Raw genomic sequence first — 25,188 nt, forward strand, 5'->3', positions numbered from 1 at the left:
GTGCCCTCAAAGGACACGCCGCCGTAGGTAGGTATATTTCTCGGGCCACGTAACCAACTGGGCCCGGTATTATATAAAACACAAAAAAATGTGTACCTATGTCCGTTGTAAACTTTGAAACCATGCAGCCGATGTGCCCCAAACTGATTCATTAGAAAGGCAATAATGCGAAACTGTTTGAAACAGGATTTAAGGGTAGTAGTACCTATACATCGGGTATCCACTAGTGTATGTAGTGTATGATCCGAATTAAATTATGATCTAATTCTGATGATTTCTGATTCAAAAACGGGATTTTTAAAACCTAAATCCGCGCGTACGAAGTCGCAGGCATCAGCTAGTTATTATTATAAATGCAAAAGTATGGCAAACGATGAATTATTTAGAGATTATAACTAACTGTAAGGTTTTGCTGCGTTTATATTTTAAGCAGTGTGCACGCTCGACTAGGCCTATTTTCAAAATAGTTCGCGTGGAATTTTGCTAAAATGTAATGAAACTCGTGACTTGTTTTGAGAGTGTTTGTTTAGGCACCTACTTTAGTACTTACCCGCTTGTTTGGTTAGTTAGATGCAAACTGCGAAATGTTTAAGTGTTCAAAACTAATTTTGCCTAAAAGGTTTTTGCGGTCACTTTCAAAGTAGTGCTATCTTTTATATTAAACTGGCTAGTTTAGGAGCTTAAGCTGTGTAGTATCATGTACAGTCGAAGTATTCAGAACACAATATTTTCGTTGATTGTTTCAAAGTTACTTTGAAATCTATATATATAAAAGGAAAAGGTGACTGCCTGACCGACTGACTGATCTATCAACGCACAGCTCAAACTACTAGACGGATTGGGCTGAAATTTTGCATGCAGATAGCTATTATGACGGAGGCATCCGCTAAGTAAGGATTTTAGAAAATTCAACCCCCTTAGGGTGAAATAGGGGTTTGAAATTTGTGTAGTCCACGCGGACGAAGTCGCGAGCATAAGCTAGTCCATATATATAAAAGGAAAAGGTGACTGACTGACTGACTGGCTGATCTATCAACGCACAGCTCAAACTACTGGACGGACTGGGCTGAAATTTTGCATGCAGATAGCTATTATGTCGTACCCATCCGTTAAGAAAGGATTTTTGAAAATTCAACCCCTAAGGGGGTGAAATAGGGGTTTGAAATTTGTGTAGTCCACGCGGACGAAGTTGCGAGCATAAGCTAGTCAAAGACAAAAATATTTATTTAAGTATTTAAATGGATTAAGTGTTTAAAAAAAATTACCGTATATAAAGCTATTTCGTGCTACGAGTACATTACAATATACATAAATAAAAAGCTCGGCAAGGTATCTTCTATCACAATCTTTCAATTTAGATCGACCGAGTCGATTCCTGTCCATTTATTTGTCAATCTCAATGTAGAGGAGTGACATTAAGTAATATCTGGAATCGAGATGAAAAGTATGATCAATGTGGTTGTTTTTCCATTCGTATTTATTTGGTACTACCTAATGCCTGCGACTTTGTCCGCGTGGAATTAGGTTTTTAAATATCCCGTGGGAAATCTGTGATTTAACAGAAAATAAAAACAGATTTTTATTTATTTTTATGCATCATAGTTTTTGAAAAATGTCGAGAAAATACGACTGTAGTACAGAGCCCTCGTTGCGTGAGTCTGACTCGCACTTGTCCGGTTTTCATATGGAACCGGTACGGAACCAGTTTTTGTATGGACCGGTATGGAACTCTAAAAACGATTATAAATACTGGAACACCTCAAAGGCAACCGGAGTGATGTTTGAATACGTTCAGCTTGTAGGTTTGAAGATAAAACCTTATTATCGGGTCATGTCATGACATGACCATGACCTCATGCTGCAGTTAGGAAGGCCAGCGCTTTGTGGAAGCGCTTGGTGGTTAAAGTTTGTGTGTTTAATTTCCTAGCAAGTTTTACACTTGACTACGTAGACCGCTGTGATTATTTAAAAGCTTTACTATGAGTACATAATAAGGGGTTGTCCGTTGTACAGTCTCAGCAGAGACCTTCTAGCTAGTACCTTCCAGACAGAAGGTTCACTCCATAAATACGTTAAAATAAATAGCTCTTAAGAAATCTTGCCCAATAAAACGCAATTCCCACTACCAAAAAAAGCAATTCAGCTCGCGCAGTGCTGCGGCCTAAAATTTAATAAACGCTTCTCTTTCTACCTTTATCATTTGTCTCTCATAAGAGTAACGAAAGTGCCCTCAAAAGGTCGCACCGTGTAGGTATATTTCTCGGGCCACATAACCACGCTCTAGTCTAAGGCTTTAAATATTAACTTAAAAGCTGCACTAAGACCTAAGACCTATAAGTACGCGAGATAGCAATCGGGGTATGAGGCGGGAAGGACGCCTCGCACACCTGCACGTCACCCGTGCTCGCACGCACCGGGCTAGCGCTGGGGCTGTGCGGGAGTGCGGGGCGTTCTCTCCCCGGTTGCCATTTCAACCTGAGGCGTACTATTATTATGCTACTACAGTGCCAACAAATAAAACAATAAACAATTCAACATCGATTTAGAATCTGATTTCAATCAACTCATGAACCTTTACACTTTTGTAAAGAATATTATAATTTTTGTCTTAATAGAACTTGGCTTTGACACACTAGCTGTGTGTCTTGATTAAATGAATCGCTACAGAAATCCAAGCAGGAATCGGATTGATATAGCCAATCATCATCATGGTCAACCCATCACCGGATGTTTTCCTTCACCGTTAAAGCAAGTGATATTTTAATTACTTAAAAATGCACATAACTCCGAAAAGTTAGAGGTGCGTGCCCGGATCGAACCCCCGACCTCCGATTGGAAGGCAGACGTCCTTACCACTAGGCTACCACAGCTACTATGCCATATGGCCAATATAATTTTATAATGTAACCCATGGATATAACCGGAAAATATATGGAAGAAGCCTCACTAGCTGAAATCAAGTCATTTGAAGCGGACGCAACGCGACACCACTCCTAATCCTCTTATCCTAATATAAGATACGGCCTTTTTACGTCCACAGCCAGAGCTTATAATATTTTATATTGAATAATCTCAACCTTACGTTCGTTGTAATAAAGCTCAAGATACTGGAAATATTCGAGTGAAATTCTCGTGGAAAATTTTATATGGGATCTGTTTCGACTGATATGTCTTATCGTCTGTCATTCAATGTTCACGGCTCATTGAGCCTCTTCATATACAGAGCAAAGATTATGTTTGTCACAATATCATATCGTATTCATTAGATATAAATACCTACATTCGTAATAATATGCTTATAGGACTTCTTTGATTTTCCAGGGAAAGCCAATGTTCGTCTTCGTGATACAAGCTATCTCAATACCGAATTTCGTCAAAATACAATACTTAAACGGATGTGCCGTGAAAAGGCAAACAGACAAACACATTTTTGATTTTATAATACTAGTATGGGTTATGGTAGTATTTATGAACAATTTTAGCGTTTATAATTTATGAACAAGTTTTGAAATAAATAGAAAACTGTTTCTTCGCTGCAAAACAAATCTTTCATACGTACCTACCTAGTTTATACTAACTCCACATAAATACACACGATTAATATCGTTATGAAAACGTTAATTTTAAAACGAGTTAGCGTTTTACACAACGCTTCGTTCGCAATATATCATTCACAAGAACATTACACAGTACAGTGTTGTAATGTTGACAATTGCGATTATTTATGTTGGACTAAAGAGTGTTCCACATTTGGCTGCGCGCCAGGGCTGCTGTTGACGCTGGTAAGAGCCATTCGTACTGCAAATATATTCTATAATGTCTTATTTGTCGTTCAAATGTATTCCATCTTTTGATTTTTAGACAAACTTCTAAACGATATAATATATTTTAAAGGTACGCCTTACACGGGCTTACTTAATTGAAATTCCTCGATTCCAGGCACTTTAGATAAAATTATTACGTTACGATCCCATGAAGAAATTTAGGTACTGCAATACCCAGCAATAAATGAAAATTTCAGCAATGTGCAAAATAATTGCTCGTAGCTTCATTTATGTTTAGCTTTAATTTCTGTAGATTCTTAATTTTTATGTGTCTTTTTGTGTTTTTCTGGTTACTAGTGAATTTTTTTTTTATTTATTCACTTGATTAATCGATGGTAGGATTTTGTCATTTGTATACTAGGTTAATGATTTTTTTTGACAGATTAATTTTCCTAGTAGCTAACTTTTTAAATAAAGTTTAATACCAATAACTGGCTTATTCGTCTTGTGGCTAGCAAGTGGCTAGCACATGGCTCATAATATCGTCTTGGATTCAAAGCCCTTTTTTCTCCGCTGGTCAAAATGCATTTACGCATACCGCACAAGAGCGGGTATGTGGACTCACTGTCACTGTGTGACTCTCTGGCACAATACAACATACCCACTAAATCCTAGGCCGAGCCATGAACTGAAAAAAAAATCAGTAATAACTCTGATATTTGCAAATTCCTTTGTTTAGCTAACGTAAAGGTATTTCCCTACTTTAAGTATATTTTGATGTTACAAATATGATGCTCATTTGAGTTAGAAAGTGGGTAAGTGGTTAATGGATCCATGCAAATGGAAGCGTCGAAATCGTTTGAAACGGATCGACGGACAAATGACAATGGAAATGCATTAAAATTTTTACATTTTCACTTTTTTGTTCATACGCAGCGAGCAGTGCATAACTGTTCAGTTTTTGGTAGTGCTACAAGCTTTTATTCTGGCGTTGATTTATAATAGCGTTTTGCATAACAATGTAAATAAAATATTATTATATTTTTTATGTTATGTATTTTATATGTAAGTGTATTGGGCAACCAAAAAAAGGCTGAATGAAGTAAAAACTAGGGATTTGTGGAAAAAAGGGAGTGCATTTGCCCAACCGTGGAGTCATTCAATTCATTAGTTTTATTTTAATAGAAATAGCGAGCAAACGAGCAGGCGAGTCACCTGGTGCTAAGTGAATACCGCCGGCCATGAACATTTGCAGCAACAGAGGAACTGTCGATGCATTGCCGCCTGTCAGGAATTTGTTCGTCCGCCCCTTGAATAACTGCATGTTGTAATCTAGTGGGAACACCGCCGATGGGAGTTGGCTCCACAGTTTGCATGTGCGTGGAGGAGGAATAAGAAGTAACTGGCACAACGGACGCTCGATGTGCACCGGACACCCAGGTGGTGAGGGTGAAATTGCGGTGACGCGCGGTGCGGTTGTAGAAAAAGCAGGGTGGAATGAGGTCAAAATGTTTTATTTATATAAACGTGAACAAACAAACATTATTACCTACCTCACCTCTTTATTTCGACATAATTTTGATAGGGACATCAAGCACAGGTGGTGATTAAATTTTCATTGTGAAACATTCCTCAATAAATATAAATTTTATGTAAACTGAAAATTAATTGAAATTTTATCAACTTCAATAGCTTATTAATATTTCAGTCCAAATAAAGTAATTAATGTTTAGTTGTAAATAATAGGATAAAGTTTCTCATGAAAATTTATTACGTCAAGATAAAACAATAGCTTTCACAGCTAAAATCAGATAAAAAAGCTATAAATTCACTAAGCCAGAGAGTTGTAGTCATAATAATAGAGGGTGACGTAACGTTTTGCAAAATGAATCCAACCTAAAGATGTTATTCATCAGGCATGCTTTTTAGGGTTCCGTACCTCAAAAGGAAAAACGGAACCCTTATAGGATCACTTTGTTGTCTGTCTGTCTATCTGTCTGTCTGTCTGTCTGTCTGTCTGTCTGTCTGTCAAAAAACCTACAGGGTACTTCCCGTTGACCTAGAATCATGAAATTTGGCAGGTAGGTAGATCTTATAGCTGACATTTGGGGAAAAATCTAAAAACCGTGAATTTAGGGTTAGATCACACCAAAAAAATTAAATTGTGGTCATGAACTAATAATTAGTATTTTCAACTTTCGAAGTGAGTGACTACATCAAGTGGTGTATCATATGAAAGGTCTTCACCTGTACATTCTAAAACAGATTTTTATTTATTTTTATGCATCATAGTTTTTAAATTATCGTGCAAAATGTCGAAAAAATGCGACTGTAGTACGGAACCCTCATTGCGCGAGCCTGACTCGCACTTGGCCGGTTTTTTTGGAAACGTGTCGGTTACAGTGAGTCGGTACGAATGGGCTCCCTACGTAGGTAAATGAGGAGGAAATTCACGACGAATTCCGGTTTATAGCGGTCACGCTAATAGCTTCAAAAGTTAGAGGTGCGTTTCCGGGATCGAATTTCAGTCTCCCCCAAATTGGACCTCGACTGGATCCGACCGATCCACTAAACATTGTCACCGTTTTTTAATTCCTAGATGTTAAAGAGAGATATTCTACAGGTTCAAGAAAGCACTTTCTCAATAAAACTTTTTTGGTGCTTTCACACAGCACTTTTTTTGTTGTGTTTGGTAGCAAATGTGTACTAACATTTTTAACTGCTATATGGAAGCACCTAAATAATAGTTTTCTTTCAAATCTATCTAACTCAGGAAATAAAAAATAGAGTTAGTAACTACTAGGCGTAAAGGCTTTCATGCGAAATTGCACCCTGAACTATCTGTGCTTCTGAAACCTTTGGAAACGTGTAACAAACGTTGGTTACGGTGAGTCGGTAACGAATGGGCTCTCTACTCTCTACGCAGGTAAATGACGAGGAAATTCACGGTGAATTCCGGTCTCTCGTCACGCTAATAGGTAGTGGATCGTTTGTGAATGCTGTGCTTGTAGAAAAATAACTTTTAAAAATAACTATGAGTTTTGAACGACCTAATATAAGAGTGGGTGGAGAGACCGACCTACATATATTTTGTTACCTCAATTACTTAATTTTAAAACTATATTTGGGAAGATTATAAGAGGAGTTTATTCGTATAGTACTTACGCGTGTGTAGTTTTAATTTTGTAGTTTAATTTTTAATTAAAACTACATAATATCTCTACAAAAATCTGAAAACATTTGAGAAAGAGTGATTTTTCACAATTTCTCCAATCGAATGTTTGAACCCGTGTAACAGGATTCCATATCAAGTTTATGATAAACTATTTGATGCCCGCGACTTCAACGGCGTGGATTTAGGCTTTTCAAAAATCCCGTGGCAATTCTTTAATTTTCCGGGATAAAAAGGTCATTTGTCTATGTCAATTTTCAGGATACAAGCTGATATTAGTTGACAGGTTCAGGCATCAGTCAATTTTGTTTTTCATCCATGAGCGATGCGGATGAAGCAAAAAAATTACCCGATTCTCATATAAATTTGCTATGACAAAATCAGCCATGGCATCCAACAGTGACTGTGGCAAAATTGACTTGAAAAGTTGTCTTGGACCCCAAAGAACTATTTTTCTAACCTATACGAGATCACAGTGAGCCGTAAAGCTTTGATCGAATAAAGTAAAAAAGTAAAATTTGAAAGAACGCAAGTTAAACGTCGAAAGTTCAAAACTAGTAACATAAAAGTACTTAACTCAAAAAGAAGCAAAAAGAAAGCTACACGTAACTAACAAAGACGTCATTCCATCCGTAGTCAACTTTCTGAACTCTAAAACTAACTTTGCACCACCAAAGTCGTTCAAAGCGTGTAACAAAGGTAGTTGAGAGCGAGTTGGTAACAAATGAGCGTTCCACGCAGTTAAATGACGGAGAAACTCATGGTAAATTCAAGTCTCCTTGTTATGCTAATACGAACTGAGACGTTCGGAAATAGCGCGGCAACGAAAAGGCGGCTTATGTAATTGTTTAGGAATAAAAAATGGCCTTTCTTAATACGTCTTAGCGAATTCTCGCTTGGGTAGATCTGTGTGAATTTCTAGCTCTGACTTTGGTAATAACTTAATAAGGACGTTGCAATCAAAGATGGCCGGTGGGTAACTTGAAAACAGCATGGCAGTTTAATGAAATGTTTCTGATTTTAAAAGATGAGCGGTCATAGGGAGCGGTGTTGTAAAAATAATGCGCTTTCCTTAAAATATGTCAAACCAACTATTTACTATTAATACCTAAATTAATTCTATTTTGTATTTGCAATTAAATTAATCTGTGTGTCGGCCTACTCAAATATTTAATGACGATATTGTCAAATCTATGATTAATATTGAATTGGATTATGATTGACGCCAATTAGCAAATGGATTGTTTATGCAATTTAATTATTACTACTATTTAATAATTCATTAATTTCGTTTAAAGTTGATTAAATTTTTAAATACCTATACTAGCTTATTCTCTCCGTTATGGCTGGACTAAATATGGATATGCTAAATAGGTATGTATTTTTTCGAGATAGGCAGGTATACTAGGTTTATCTTTTTTTAATATTGTATTCCATTACAAGTAAGCCCTTGATTGTGATCTCACCTGATGGTAAGTGATGATGCAGTTGAAGATGGTAGCGGGCTAACTTGCAAAGCGATGCGGCGGTTTTTATTGCACACATACCTGTCCTTATCTGTTTCTACACGGCATTGGGACCGGAAATCGCTTGGCAGCTTGGCTTTGTGCCAGCTTTATGTGCACGGCGGGTGGTAAACTAGCCACGGCCGTAGCCTCCCACTAGAATGATCTGTTGGTAAATTAAAAAACTCTTTAAGATTGGCTCAAATGAGGGAGCTGGAATGCAAGCAGCCCAAGATCGTGATTCGGGGAAGACCCTGCAAACGACATAATAATAATATGTCCAGCAGTGGATATCTATCGGTTGCCGAAATACTTTCTAATCAATCAATCAAACTGCCTGTTTGCGACCACTGCTGGACATAGGCATTCCCATGAGTGCGACAACATACACGGTCTTCCGTCTTTCTCATCCATCCATTTATTTTATCGTAAACTACTATCTCATCATCATTAATTACTTATTTATTTTATACTTTATTGCATCATCATCAGTAATAACTGATAGACGTCCACTGCTGGATATAGGTCTTTTGTAGGGACTTCCACACACCACGGTCTTGCGCCAGCTGAAGCCACCGGCTCTGTGCAACTTGTTTGATGTCGTCTGTTCACCTAGTGGGAAGTCTTCTAATGCTGCGTTTTTCAGTGCGAAGTCGCCATTCTAGCTTGAGACCCCAACGTTATCGGTTTTACGAACTATGTGCATTCAGCCTATTGCCACTTTAGCTTCGCAACCCGTTGAGCTATATCAGTTACTCTAGTTCTCCTACATCATCATCAACATCATCAACCGATAGACGACATATACAACGCACATAACTCCGTGAAGTTAGAGGTGCGTGCCCGGGATCGAACCCCTGACCTCCGACTAAGAGGCGGACATCTTAACTACTAGGCTATCACCGCTTCTCATAGTATTTACTATCTAGTATCTGCCGATTAAGTTGTGTGAAGAATTCTTTTCACTTTATCGAATTAATTTTACATCAAATTTTATACCATTAAACAACACTAACATGAAAGTTAATTACTTAATTTGGCTTCGTAAAAACAAATTCATCATCATGATCAACCCATCACCGGCTCACCACAGAGCGCGGGTCTCCTCTCAGAGTGAGAAGGGTTTTGGCCATGGTCTACCACGCTGGCCATGTGCGGATTGGTAGACTTCACATGCCTTTGAGAACATTATGGAGAACTCTCAGGCATGCAGGTTTCCTCACGATGTTTTCCTTCACCGTTAAAGCAAGTGATATTTAATTAATTAAAACGCACATAACTCCGAAAAGTTAGAGGTGCGTGCCCGGGTACGAACCGCCGACCTCCGATTAGAAGGCGGACGTCCTAACCACTAAGCTATCACAGCTTAAAAACAAATTACTAGAGAGTAAATGAAGAAGAAATCTGAAAGGGTCCCCGATTAAAACCTATCTCACTTTGATGTCTGTATTACGAGCTACTAATTGCAAATGGAGTCACTACGAACTTCCCATTGACCGGTGGCAAACATAAAAAAGCCTTTGATAAAGTCGACAAACATAAATTGGGAATGGGATCAAGCAGGGCCAGCGGAGATCGGTTTCAATTTTCATTTTCGGCCTTTTTCTCTCTCGAATGAACTCGAATACGGGAGAACAGTTCAGTAGACTTTCTTTGTAGATGTAATGGATCATACGTTTATTAGTTTACCAGGTGACTCCCAATATATACTTAAACTAGCTTATGCTCGCGACTTCGTCCGCGTGGACTAAACAAATTTCAAATCCCTTTTTCACCCCCTTAGGGGTTGAATTTTCAAAAATCCTTTCTTAGCGGATGCCTACGTCATTAGCTATCTGCATGTCAAATTTCAGCCCGATCCGTCCAGCTTGAGCTGTGCGTTGACAGATCAGTCAGTCAGTCAGTCAGTCACCTTTTCCTTTTATATATTTAGATTACGAGAAAAATGAAACAATCACAGTACTAATTACGTACTTCTATTGTACACCACGAAAATCAGGACAGAGAAAAACACATATTATAAAGCAAAAAACAACGTTTAAGTTTTGGTTTCGGAATTTGTTAACATTAATTGGTCAGTCATTTGTGTTTTGTGGTGCAATAAAGAACATACAAACATACATACATACATGAGTGTATTATCCATAGCATTGAAAGTTGCTAACTTAAAACTGAATTTTATAGAACCATGTTTTATACGGTATCAGCTACATCGTACACGCAAATCGACGTACATTTACCGGAGCCTCAACTTCCATAGAAGGTGTTTAGTAACGTACCATTAATAAAATTATACCCGCTGACGTTTCTGCTTCCCCCTATTAAATAAGGAATTAGGGATTACGCTGAACGTAATCCAATAAGAACATTCATGACGTCCTAATTGAATTACGAGCGGGCCCTGATGCGGCGGTTATGCTAATCTTTTTACGGGACAACATGACGAACACTTTTATGGCCATTACGCAGACGTTTTAACTGTTTTACCGTTGGAATTGTAGTAAAACGGGTTGAATGAAAATTTAACAGGCACTCTAGAGTTCATAGATATTATGGAAGTCAATTTAAATAGGTACTTACCTCCTTTATGTTAACTCAAAAAGTCAAAAGTCAAATGATTTATTCAAAATATAATAAATTACTCTTATTGATGGTCTGGTATGGTGTTAGATTTGTAAGATATAGTGGTGATAATTATTACGCAAACTTAAAACTAAAGCTACTTTTAACTTTTAAAATTGTGAAATAGCAATGCCTAATAACAAGTTATTTAGTGTTCCAGTACGATGCCGTGCGGAAATTGATGAAGACGTTTAAATAAAAAATAATAAAACAAAATCATTTTATTTCAGGTCTGGGACCCATATAAAAACATGTGTTTTTTTTTAATTTTTTTTTTCAACCTTAATTTTTTAGTTTACCCGGTTACAAATTCGAAAGAAAGAAAAATGATTATTTTTTAAATTGTGCCACATATCACAAGTTATACCTAGAGTTGGTTATCCCGGGCGCTTCCTCCACTGGCCTCAAGCAGGAAAAGCGTAAGAATAAACTATGTCATGTGTGGCACAACCAGAAAAAAGGTTCCAGCTCAGCAAAATGCTGTACGCCTTGATACGCAAGAGCATGCAGCGATGATTTTCAGCTGGATGATTTTGACAGCTTTTGTGTAAAGATCTTTCAAAATTATTCCGCTGTTAAGTTATTTAACAATTTAAAAATAGTAATATTTACCCATAAGCTGTGATAGCCTAGTGGTTAGGACGTCCGCCTTCTAATCGAAGGTCGGGGGTTCGATCCCGGGCACGCAGCTCTAATCGCATTTATGTGCGTTTTAATTAATTAAATATCACTTGCTTTAATGGTGAAGGAAAACATCGTGAGGAAACCTGCATGCCTGAGAGTTCTCCATTATGTTGTTATAAGGTGTGTGAAGTCTACTAATCCGCAAATGGCCAGCGTGGTAGACTATGGCCAAAACCCTGACTCTGAGAGGAGACCAGGTGCTCTGTAGTGAGCCGGTGCTGGGTTGATTATGATGATGATGAATATTTACCCTTGAGAAAATATTGAATAATCTAATCAATTTTTGTCTTTTTCAGGCGTCGACGGCGCTGATCCTCCTCGTTCACTTATCTCTCCACACCGTTGATGAGGGCCATGCCATAAATCCCAGTAAGTATCTACACACAGACGTAAATAATACTATATTAGGTTGATATTTGTATAAGCTGATTCTTGTATAAGTAAGGTTATGATAAAAGTAAATGAAAACTGTTTCTCCACCACGAATGCGCGAAGATACGACACGACTATTAAATACCTGGAGACGTAAGGTACTTTTTGTAACGGGAAATCAAAGAATTCCCACACGATTTTAAAAACTCAAATCCAAATGAATGAAGTCGCAGGCATCATCTAATCTAAATAAGTATATAATAGGAAAAGGTGACTTACTGACTGAATGACTGACTGACTGATTAATCAAAGCACAGCTCAAACTACTAGACGGATCGAGCTGGACATGCAATTAGACATCCGCTAAGAAAAAATTTTTGGAAATTCAACCCTTTAGGGGGCAAAATAGGGGTTTGAAAGTTGTAATACCACGCGGATTAAATCGCTGGCATAAGCTAGTAAAATATGATAGTACTAGCTGACCCGCCCCGGCTTCGCTCGGGTGGAATTTAGAAACAAGGTGGGGGTTGAATTTCAAAAAAGCCTGGAACACGTATTTCTTCATTTGTGACCGACAACCCAAATACCAATTTTCGTGCAAATAACTTGAAAAATGACGGACTTTCATACAAACTTTCATCCCCTATTTAACCCACTTAGGGGTGGAATTTCGAAAAATCTTTTCTTAGTGGATACCTACTCTTTACAAAGAACACACCCTCAAAATTTCATGTCTCTAGGACCAGCGGTTTAGGCTGTGCGTTGATATATATGTCAGTCAGTCAGTCAGGACTTTGAATTTTATATTATATATAGATTTACAAGTAAACAGTATGACAAAAACAGTGAAAGAAAATTCACTTAGTTTTTATGGTAAGTTTGTACCCTTAATGTTATTTAATACAGTTGATAAAATGTAAAATGAATGTCCAGTTTTCTTTCTCCATCTTTTTGTGCGAAGCATCTAAGAGTTTCCGAGGTGGTCGCATTATATCCCCTTACCGTTATATTTTCCGCATTTCAGTACCTGTTTTCGATAAAAATATAACGGTTAAATATTACCGTCTCTTCTTCAGTCTTCGTGAAATACATGACTTCCATTCACAACCTTCCTGGTACAATAGGTACCGGGTTCGATTCCCGGGAGGGATAATTTGGAAACTCATAACTTCTAAATTATCTCTAGCCTGGTCTGATAGGAGGGTTCTGCTGTGACTACCACCCTAACAACAAATATGTAGTAACTGCCAAGCGATCTAGCGTTCCAGTACGACGCCGTTAAACGAAGAAAACGGCAGGGATGCTAAACTGCCATACTTCTCCCAAGTCAGCTCGCTGTTTCTATACTTAGTCTGCGACATGTTGAGATTGCAATTGGGGTATGAGGCAGAGGGACGCCCCGCACACCCGCACGTCACCCGCGCTCGCCCGCGCCGGGTTAGCGCAGGAGCTGTGCGGGTGTGCGGGGCGTTCCCTCCTCGACTGCCATCTCGATCTGTCACGATTAAATACATCAGCTATGACATTGTCACTTACAATCACTTGAGATAGCAGCTATGGATAGCAGAATAAGAGTTATTATTTCGTGCGTCCATGGACCGCAGTCATGGTAAAATTTAGGAAAGATAGATATCTCTTGGAAATATAAAATATGGAAAAGATAAAATTGTGTGCATCTAATACTTGAATTACCATTAACCCTCCATTCAATAAAGAGCTTGTTCTGAGCGATTTGTTAGAGCCAATCTCCGTTGGAGCGGCCATATCTATGAAATATTTCAGCTTTTATCTTCCACCGTTTCCTCTCATTGTTTCTAATAAAATAACCCTTTAACCACCAAACGTTTACTTTAGTTACACCACCACCGCGTCGGTCATAGAGGCCTCAAGTTATTATGATATTGTTTAATTGTTAAATGGTTTCATGGTTAATTCAAGTGACTTTAGTCTTTAAATGCGACTTCTTGATGAAGTCGCATTTATATTGAACGTGTTTTAATTATATCAAAAACAATACCAAGATACGTACTTAATTATTACGTTTTATATTTTCATACTATATTTAAAAATAGTTTTATTTGGAATAACTGTGGTTCTTGATGTTGTATTTCAATGAGAAATTCGTAGCAAAATTAAAAAAAATAATGGCAAAAGCAAAGTAAAGTAGGTAGGTACCTACACTATTCATGTTTAAAAAAAAGTTACCATATTTCCATACCATAGTAAAAAAAGTTACCATATTTATTTTATTTTCTCCCAATTTAAGTCGTTTACTATGACCGTGCAAATTCAAATCGTGAATATTTGACTTGCGGTAAAATTGGTACCTGCTGTGAGAAAGGAAAAGTAACAAATGCATAGGGAAAGTGACAGATAGATAGCTTGCACTACTACGGAGTAATTTTAAAAACAAAACGCCTTACGGCCTTAGGGACCGATGACGTCAAGTGACTCATAATGTTAAGGGTTAATGAATAATGGAAGAGGCGCGTGATGAGCGGAAATAAGCAATGATTTGATTATTATTAATGGCGCTAAATATGGCCACTCTTCCGGATTGGATCCATTTTGATGTACTCATGTGAAATGTTATAATTTTAAATTAAATTCATAAATGTTAATGAAGTTCATTTGTTAGAGATAAAGTTTAATGGAGGAGTTTTATGTTTCCAGAAAGTTGTTCGTGGGGCAACGTGTAAACAAAATGAAAACATTCCTTGAAAGTTGTATTTATTATCAGTACTCTTATTATCAGTACCCTTATTATAACTGCGAAAGTGTGTTTGTTTGTTGGTTTGTTGGTTTTTCCTTCAATCAAGTTGCAACGGAGCAACGGATTGACGTGATTTTTTGCATGGGTATAAAAAGACTTGGAGAGTGACATAGGCTACTTTTTATTTCGGAAAATCAAAGAGTTCCCCCAGGATTTTAAAAACCTAAATCTACGCGACCAAGTCGTGGGCATCGGCTAGTGTTTAATACGTACATTTCGTTCTGGGTACGTTATACCCAGAAACGGTGTGCATAAATAGCTTCGAATCGTAACGACAAAAAATAGTTCACATAAAATACCGTCCAAATTATGACCGTATATAGTAAAAACGGTATCCAAAATGCCCATTCACATTCAAGGGACCAATTTAATACTTTGACACGAGAAAAGGCTTTTATCCAATATCAAACGGCATCGCATCCGAGCATGTTATCATCCAATTCTGGTTTAAATATTCCGTGTTAAAATTTTCACGCGACGCGAGATTACCCGAAGAAATGTACCTCTAGTACGATTTCATCATAGTTTTCCAAAACCAAATTCTTTGTAGAGTTTCTCTGTATATTTATTGCCTGCTTTCGTAGTTATTTTATGAAAACCATCATATTATTAGCCTGAAGACTTTGGGACCCTGACTTTTATCAGTTCTTCGAGCTACAGGCTCATTAAGCTATGTCGCTAACTCTGATCACGTTGCAATACTCCAAAACAAACTATCTCCATTACACGCTGAGTGACTCTGCCATTATACCAAAACCATAGTGCCAAAGTGGCAACCCCCTGTTAGACACCTTTAATGTTTAATAATAAGAGTGTTTGGCGTGGGTGAACACGACAATGCATGACGTGATTTCTAATACTACTCCGAAGAAATTGTAAAAAATTAGACTTTATACCTTGACGTAAGATTTTTTTTTCAATACCTGTTATCTCCCAAAGCCACCATGATCCAAACAATAATCCAAACAAAATGTTTCTCCCAATGTTGGTGACAATACCCAGAGAAACTTTAGCTTATAAAATAAGGAAGGTCTGGCAGGCGCTGGCTCTCTCTCTCTGTATTAAGTATTCTGTGGTTATACGTAGTGTATAACTTCAAAGGTTCAGACCCGTTGTACTATTATCGTACCTATTTCATACATAAGCTTGGGCTTACTAATTGTAATGAAAATGGGAAATTATTTGTGTTTATGATGGTAAAAACAAACAAAAACTAACAACTCCTACTAGGGGTACTGACGTAGTCGCAAAAGATTTTCATATATAAAGTATTCATCAGGGTGAGCCGTGTCGCGCTCGGGCCATTCCCTATCTTTTTTGTGTCATTTTATTTGTTGAAAGAGTGTTAAAACGTTATGATTATGAGTCCCATTATGCTTTGGATTCGCCCCAGTTGTATTTTATTGTCTCATTTACAATTACTGCGTGCTGATTATTACACTTTTGTTGTATTTGTTCAAGTCGAAAAATATTATATTAAATTGTCCTATGCAAATAGAATAGAATAGAATAGAATAGAATAGAATAGAATAGAATAAATTTTATTGCATTAACTGTGTAGGTACATTAGGTGTTATACTTGTTATAAAGTTCTAACAGTTTGCCACTTTGTGGCGTGCAATACTGGTTACATTTAATATTACAATTTTTAACTATTTTGTTTACAAAACTAAAAAACACTACCTAGGTACTTACATACTATACTTACATCAATAATTTTCATAAAAATACTCATTAACATTATAAAAGGCCTTACTAATTAACCAATTTCTTAATTTATTTTTAAACATATTGCCTTCTGTTTTTTTTAATATTGAGTGGTAAATGATTAAAAATTTTAACACCAAATGCAAATGCGCTTTTTGAGAAAGTGTAGCAGTTATTTTGGGGTACAATTATGTTGTATTTATATTTTGTACGCAAATAAAAATACGCAAATAATCACGTCAATCCATAAAGTTATGGCCACACCTGTGTGACATGAACGTGCAATGCGGGAGCGTTGACGACGTGAATCTACAGACTGCAGAGCATATTGCCATTAAATCTCGTGGAAGGTGAATACAGTGTGAATGAAGAGCAAACTTACACTTTCTCATTTATAAAACCGGCCAAGTGCGTGGAGGGTCACGCGCAGTGTAGGGTTCCGTAGCCAAAGTTTTGCTGGGTCAGCTAGTATAACAATAAATAAATCCAAACTAAATGAAACGAATAGGATTACGTTCAATCACAAATACAATAGATACAATAAAACTAATGTATATTAATATGCAACTCATAATATCTACGTACAATAATTAACCTCAAAAAACAGATATATAACTCCTTAACCTGTGAACCCTATTTAGCCATGATAGTTTTCCTTTTCTGTTATATTTGTTCTGTTCCATTGGGTTTAACGTTGACGTTTTTTACTATCCGTTCAAAAAACATTCAAATACAATATTATCGCAGGTTGTTCGTGCATACGCTTCACGTCCACGCACGGCAAAGAGCGCGGCACGTTCAGCAGTCCAGACTACCCACGCCCCTACCCTCTCAGCGTCTGCCTGCTGTACACCTTCCTCGCCGAGCCGCACCAGATCGTCGAACTCGTGTTCACGGACTTCGATATTTACAAGGAGCATTTGGAGTAAGTACTTCATCATAATTAACCCATCATCCAGAATGAAAAGCAAAGTTAAACCAATGATGGCGAAGGGTTTTAAGCACAGAAAACCAAATAAACTAAGCTGATTCCAAGTTCTATGCTTTTAAGCCAAGATATTCGTCTACGGCTAGGTCTACGTTTGCCTTTTTTCTTGCATTGCAGGTATGATGAGCAGGCAAGTCATATTTTAAATTGCGCATTATATTCAAGCTTTCTCTTTTCATCATCATCATAATCAACCCATCGCCGGCCCACTACTGAGCACGGGTCTGCTCTCAGAATGAGAAGGGTTTAGGCCATAGTCCGGCACACTGGCCCATTGCAGATTGGCAGTCATTCTCCTGTACATACTTATAAATAAACCAGTTTATGCTCGAGACTTCGTCCATGTGGACTACACAAATCTCAAACACCTATTTTACCCCTTTTGGGTTAAATTTTGAAAAATCCTTTTTTTAGTATATCAAGGGCCAGTGGTTTAGGCTGTGCGTTGATATATAAGTCAGTCAGTCAGTCAATCAGGACTTTGAATTTTAAACATACAGATAAACATAAGGAGCATTTGAATTTTGGACTAAGTTTACTTTCGATGTGATAACGTCGCAATAATAACGTTTATAGCCGTAGGGTGACGTGAGCAATAAAATCTCATGGGATGTCGTAAAATCGGACGTCTCTATTCTAACTACACAAATACACTGCGATCGGGAATTCGTATGCGATTAAATGGCCATGACTTTATGTACTGTCTATAAAAATATCATTATGACGTCATCATTGCTCTCCCTATGGGCCCAGTTCAGTTGAGGATAAGGCATGTGCATAAAATCTATATGTATTCATCATCATCATCGTTCATCGTCAACCCATCGCCGCCCGGCTCACTACTGAAACTTTAATAATCACTGAGAAATAGTTTATTTTTGATGTAGTCAAATACCCAATTAATTAATTACCACCGTACACGGTCCACCGCCTTCCTTATCCACCCACTTCCCGCCATCTTAAAGCCTTGATAATGTAAATTAAAATATTCTCGTTTTGCAAGTTCGGGTTTGGTAATCCTACTAATATTATAAACGTGAAAGTGTTTGGATGTTTGGATGTTTGTTACTCAATCACGCAAAAACAGCTGAACGGATTTGGATGAAATTTGGAATGGAGATATATTATACCTTGGATTAACACAAAAGCTACTTTTTATCCCTGAAAATCAAAGAGTTCCCGTGGGATTTTGAAAAATGTAAATCCACGCGGACGAAGTCACATCATCTAGTTCGGTGATGTAATGTAGTCGGGCATCAGCTAGTTTTTGAATAAGTATTTTTCCTAAAGTGATTCAGATTTTGTACAGTTTTAAATATTGAATTTTGTATATCGGGGAAAATAAAATATGTCGATAACATTTTATTTTATCGCTCTTTTCAAACCTTCAAAACGAGTCTATGCGTTAAATTCGTATCAATTTAAGCAACCTCGAATTGAGGCAGACACTTTTGCATTTATAATATTAGTATAAATCACGTATCTGCTGAGTATTAAAAATCGAGGATAAATTGACTGACATAGCAATGTGCCTATAGCTATAACCAATGGGTCTAGAAACTTAAAGTTTTGTATGTAGGTAGTATTAATAACATAGAGCTTCACTAAAAATAAATTTTCAATTCAAACCGAGCCAAGCAGGGGCAGATCGCCTAGTTTTCAATAAACGAGTACAATAACCATACAATAACAATTTAATTTGCAAATGAAATTGTCATAAACAAACGTAATATTGTATCATTCTGTACCGAGCTTCGTCAAAATAACCAGCTGAGTGGTACTAAAATCTGCATTATGCCTGGTTTACAATTTTGTCACATTTGTACCCATAAAGCAGTCGATGTAAATGGTCGGAGGCAGCTATTGTGAACGCAATAAACTTCATTCGACTATAAAAGCCTTTTACGTGCTTTACGTTTCAAAGGATGATTCACATTTTCTGGTCGAAGACGTAGCAGTTTTTGACCGACTTTTTTTTAAATACACACTGATTTCTCAGCGATTTCTGGATCGATTTGCAGTTTGTTTGTATTCCATCATCATCTCAGTCCATAGTTGATCCTAGTCTAAGTACTGCGCGTATGTCTCCTTTCAGAATGTGAGAGATTAAGGCCATAGTTTATCATGCTAGCAAAGTGCGGATTGGCAAATTTCACACAACATAGTGACAAGAAAAACATCATGAGGAACCTGCATGCCTCAGGAGGCATGCAGGTTCCTCATGATGTTTTTCTTGTCCGTTAACTTAAATTACATTTATTAAAATAATCATCATCGTTTTCAACTGATAGACATTCACTGCTGTTTTAGGGACTTGACCAATAAACCAACAAGCAATACTTTCGCGTTTATAATATGGGAAGTGATTTTTAAATATTATTTGATTTCACGTCACTCCTAGTCCTCAAATACCTTATATTTGACAGATGTTAATGCAGGATCAAACTGAGAGCTCCGTCAATCTAGTTTGCTCTGATTGAACTGCTGCGTTTTACGTTGAATGTGAAGACACTCTAAGGCCGAGAATAGGCAAGCAAAACGGACGCGGGCGAAAATCGCAGGAAGAGCACTTTGTACTCGCCCGCTTTAGATGCCCCGATCAACAGAGCATAGCGAACGATTACATGGGATTCGGGTTCCTGGTAGCTTACACACTACATCCGACTTCCGTCATCTGAACTCTCTCCGTCGTCCGTGAGAGCGATCACGCACTGCACTTTCGTCATCCGAATTCTCTCCGTCATCCGTGAGAATATCTCGAATGTGCCTCAAATTCAAACCGGACGTATATGACGTAGATAATTACGTCATAGACGTCCACTGAATAGCTTGGATTTGGATCAGAGATCGGACGAGTGCGTCAGAGGGGTGACGTACTCATCCAATCCGAGTTCGTGAAAATACAGATTTAATAAACTCGAACCGATCTCAGATATCGTTTATGCACTAATAACATACATACATATCTAAGTCATATGTCCGATTTGAATCCGAGGCACATCCGAGATATTCTTACGGATGACGGAGAGAACTCGGATGACTGAAGTGCAGTGCGTAATCGCTTTAACAGGCTTTTACTGTTAATAGATTCTTTCTTTCTCCTCTTACTTCACATAATTTGACTATTCCAAAGCACCTATACTGAGCAAAGGCAATGTAGCTTACACATTATGTGTATAATACGCAATTGGCCAGTTTTATGCTAGCGTATTATTATAGTATTCTCGTTTCAATTTGTTTTCATACATATCCTTAAGCACTTGTGTGTCCTTCATAGCTCCTCCAGATCTCTCACGGGATGCTGCTCGAACGGATTTCTCATGAATATCATAACACACATGAAATATTTAGACATAACCGAAACACTCCGTGTATCCACCTACCTATGCTATTTTATTTCTTGAGCGTACACATAGGGAATTGCAAATTAAGTAATAACTCCTTATGTAACCATTACACGAGCAAATTCGTATTAGAAACTAGAACTTCGTACGCGTGGATTTAGGTTTTTAAAAATCCCGTGGGAACTCATCAATTTTCCGGGATGAAAAGTAGCCTATGTCCTTCCCCGGGATATAAGCTAACTCTGTACCAAATTTCATCAAAATCGGTTGAACGGTTGGGCCGTGAAAAGCTAGCAGAGAGACAGACAGACAGACAGACAGAAAGACAGACAGACAGACACACTTTTGCCATTTATAATATTAGTATGGATGTATTCATTTTTTTCTATTTTACAAATTACTGGCTGATACACGATTTTGTTCCAGAGATTTTAGGTAATAGGTTTGAGAAAATAGTGAGTGAAATATACACATGACAATAATATCTTCTAATGGACTAAGAGCCAGCGCGTGCCAGACCTTCGTTATTTTATGAAAGCTGTAAGTTTTGTCCCCAACACAGAGAGGAACAATCAACGACTATGGATCATGGTGGCTTTGGGAGATAACAGGTAATAATGGTGTAAAAATATAAAAATCTACGGAATGAAATCGCGTGTCAACCAGTTATTTGTAAAATAGAAAAATTCCTCTGGCACGTGCTGGCTCTCTCTCTATCAGGCAATCATTAATGTACCTATGACTGGCGAGCACTCGCTCCTAGTCCAGCGACAAAACTATCCCAACAACTACCTACTCGTCAACTTTTTTCGAGTTTACTCGTTTCTCGCTAATCATCGGTGGTCTAAAAACTACCTAAAGCTATTCAAATAATATTAATACGCTTCGTCAATTATAATAAGGCAACAAGGTTGCAAAATTTCTGTTCATTATATTCCTTCAGCAAAATTCATCATGGGTAAAAAAGCTTGCAAATTATTTCCAGTTCATAAAAAATATTTATTGGAAATATTTCAACCGAACTTTATAAATAAAAACACCAAAGAGGAACATATTTACAGGTACTGAAGGGTCTACCCACATTAAGGCCTCATTTTTAAATCCATACTCCATACTAATATTATAAATGCGAAAGTGTGACAGTCTGTCTGTCTATCTGTCTGCTAGCTTTTCACGGCTCAACCGATTTTGACGAAATTTGGTACAGAGATAGCTTGCATCCCGGGAATGGACTTTTTATCCCGGAAAATTGAAGAGTTCCCACAGGACTTTTAAACACCTAAATGCACGCGGACGAAGTCGCGGGCATCATCTAGTAAAGAATATCAATCTGACGTCCCTACGAATACTATAAATATAGCTAAGTGGGTTTGTTTTCTTGGTTTGTTCTTCTATCACTCTGCAACGGAATAATTACTGATTAAAGTGATTTTTTGTATGGGTGACGTAGGATTGTTTTTAATCCGAAAAAAAGTCTAATATTATGTTGTTTTTTAGGGTTCCGGAGGAATTTAGGAACACTTATAGGATCACTTTGTTGTTTGTCTGTCTGTATGTCTGTCCGTCTGTCATGTCTGTCCAGAAAACCTATAGGGTACTTTCCGTTGATCATAAAATTTGGCAAGTAGGTAGTTTTTATAGCACAAGTAAAGGAAAAAATCCGAAAACCGTGAATTTGTAGTTACATCACAAAAATGTGTTTATGAACAAATAGTTCGTATTTTCAATTTTCAAAGTAACTATACCAACCAGGGTATCACAAGAAGGGGCTTTACCCGTGAATTCTAAAACAGATTTTTGTTTATTTTTATGCATAATAGTTATTGGTTTATCGTGCAAAGTTTGGAAAAAAAAATCCGTTCCCTCCGACGCGCAAAAAAAATAAAACCAACGCCTGTAACTATCAGAGTTTTTTTGATATTAACAATAAACCTCTACAAAGTTAGTTTTGCAGTTCGTTAACAAACGTGATCCTTACCGTTTTACTTCTTCTATAGTATGGAACCCTCGGTGCGCGAGTCTGACTCGCACTTGACTGGTTTTTCTTTTTCAATTAAGCAGTGGCAATAGCTCACGCACTGGGTTAGCGCGGGGGCTGTGCGAGTGTGCGGGGTGTCCTACCCCGATTGCCATCTCTACTTGTCGCGTATAACTCATGATTTTTGGATAGCTTTTCCGCTATTGAGGTTCCAAAGATTCGGGGTTGTAATAATAGTAAGTTAATTTAAAGGGGCTTTAGTTTAGTTATTAAGACTGATTTACGTATTCATTGGGCCAGGTAAGTTTAAGCCTCGATAATTTAACGGTTTGTTCGTAATCTGAATGGGCGTAGGTTCTTGTCCATTATTTTACTTAGGTACATAATATATTACGCTGTCTACATAAAAATTTGCTTTTTTTATTGCCAATAAGTAAGTAGTATACCAATAATAATATGTACATTGTACATACTATCATTTAGTTTGTTTTTGAATACTTTGAGAGCTTTATCTTTAGCCTTTGGAATTTTGCCTCCTCATTTCTAATTCGAACCGCTAGAATTTGGAACGCCCTTCCAACACCAGTTTTTCCTTTATTTATAATAATATGGGTACCTTCACGTCAAGAGTGAATAGGCATCTTCTAGGCTAGTGCGCTCCCATCTTAGGCTGCATCATCACTTGCCTCCGGTCTGATTCCAGCTAAGTGTTGGTCTATTATATTTTTAAAAAATCTTTAAATTTTACATCTAAGTGACATATTTCCTGACTCATTGTCTGATATCAATGCCCAGCCCAAACCCTTAAAGCTAGAAAACTGAAATTTTGCACACAGGTTTTCTTTATAATGTTGATAAGGCATAAGGCGGGATTTTTAAAAATTTTCGTGAGAAGGACTTATATTTATACCAAGCGAAGCTGCGGGTCGGTATTTGTTGAATATTGTTAAGTCACATTATACAACGAAATATATTCACAAATAATTTACAGTATGCAATTTGAAGGCAAATATATTTATTTATTTTTAATTAATGCCTTGTTAAGCTTTAAATTAATTGCGAAGAACAGGTAGGTAGGTAGCTATCGCTTAATATAATACTCTAGTGATCTGTGAAATTTAATTTTGAATAATAAGCAGACCTTGATTGAATGGAGTCTGGTAAATTAAGTTACGGCGTTGAAATGTTGCCAAAATCCATTAGTATTATACGAACTTATTAAAATGAAATATTACTCTGTAGTTTATCAGCATCATCGTCGCAGGCTTACTATTGAGCACGGCTCTCCTCTCAGAATGAGAAGGGTTTGGCGATACTCTACCGCGCTGGCCAAGTGTGGATTGGCAGACTTCAAACACCTTTAAGGACATTATGGTAAACTCTCAAGCATGCAGGTTTCCTCATGAAGTTATCTTTCGCAGTTAAAGCAAATGATACTTAATTGCTTAAAACGCACATAACTAGGAAAGTTAGAGGTTGCATTTAAACAAAGAAAGAAAAACGATATATTTCTTATACTTAGTCAGTAGTTTAGCGTTGTTAAAGCTTTAAAACTGCGTAGGTACATACGTACGAGGACATAGTGTCTGACCTTATCAAGTCAACACAGAAATTCAAGAAAGACTGTCCTGTCTTCGTAACATCGATAAGTAAACCAAGTTTAATTAAAGGATCTTGCTGGATCTTTAGAGGCTACAACACTATTATCAAACTGGAAACTGATGCCGTCAGATGTGGACGGACCTTTACCCATTCCCGTTTATAAAGCGTTCCTTTACAATACATTATATCGCGCGTTGAACTGACGTCCTGGAACTAATCGCGTGGAACTAACAAACGATATGCCCCAAAGGTGTGCCTTTTCTATTTACAGGTATTTTATTAATCCGTAAAATATAAAATGTTGAAAATAATAGTACTCAACGTTAAAAACTCAATTTTAGTAATATGCCACATTAATCATGTTGAGTAAACCTGGGTTAACCCTCCATTTTCCATGGCCCCACCAAACTCTCGGTTATATGGGGCGAATCGCGGGAGGGCGCCCGTTCGGTACTTGCTCTTGGCGTTTTCCCTCTTGTCTCCCTACAAATTATTTCGTCTCTTCCTTGTCCCATATGCTTACTCTCCCCCCTTGGGGCTAGATGTCACTTGCACAGCTAAGATCCCCGCTGCTGCTCCTCACTGGTGCCGGCCTGGCACCTGTACGCTCCGAGCTGCTTCACCTCTTAAGCCAATTGTAGAATTAAGATAATTCAAAAACTATGATGCATAAAAAT

General features: G+C 37.5%; 1 protein-coding gene across 1 annotated transcript in view; it reads left to right on the forward strand.

Annotated features, from left to right (window-relative positions):
* The window catches only part of LOC117985902 (suppressor of lurcher protein 1-like), a 66,889-nt gene that overhangs the window by 12,623 nt on the left and 29,078 nt on the right, over positions 1–25,188 (forward strand). The window contains exons 3-4 of the mRNA XM_034972703.2: positions 12,044–12,116; positions 17,347–17,524. Coding sequence (XP_034828594.1) covers positions 12,044–12,116; positions 17,347–17,524 — 251 coding nt within the window. The remainder of the gene's footprint in view (positions 1–12,043; positions 12,117–17,346; positions 17,525–25,188) is intronic.

Source organism: Maniola hyperantus, chromosome 10 (assembly GCF_902806685.2).
Source record: "Maniola hyperantus chromosome 10, iAphHyp1.2, whole genome shotgun sequence".
Taxonomy (NCBI): domain Eukaryota; kingdom Metazoa; phylum Arthropoda; class Insecta; order Lepidoptera; family Nymphalidae; genus Maniola; species Maniola hyperantus.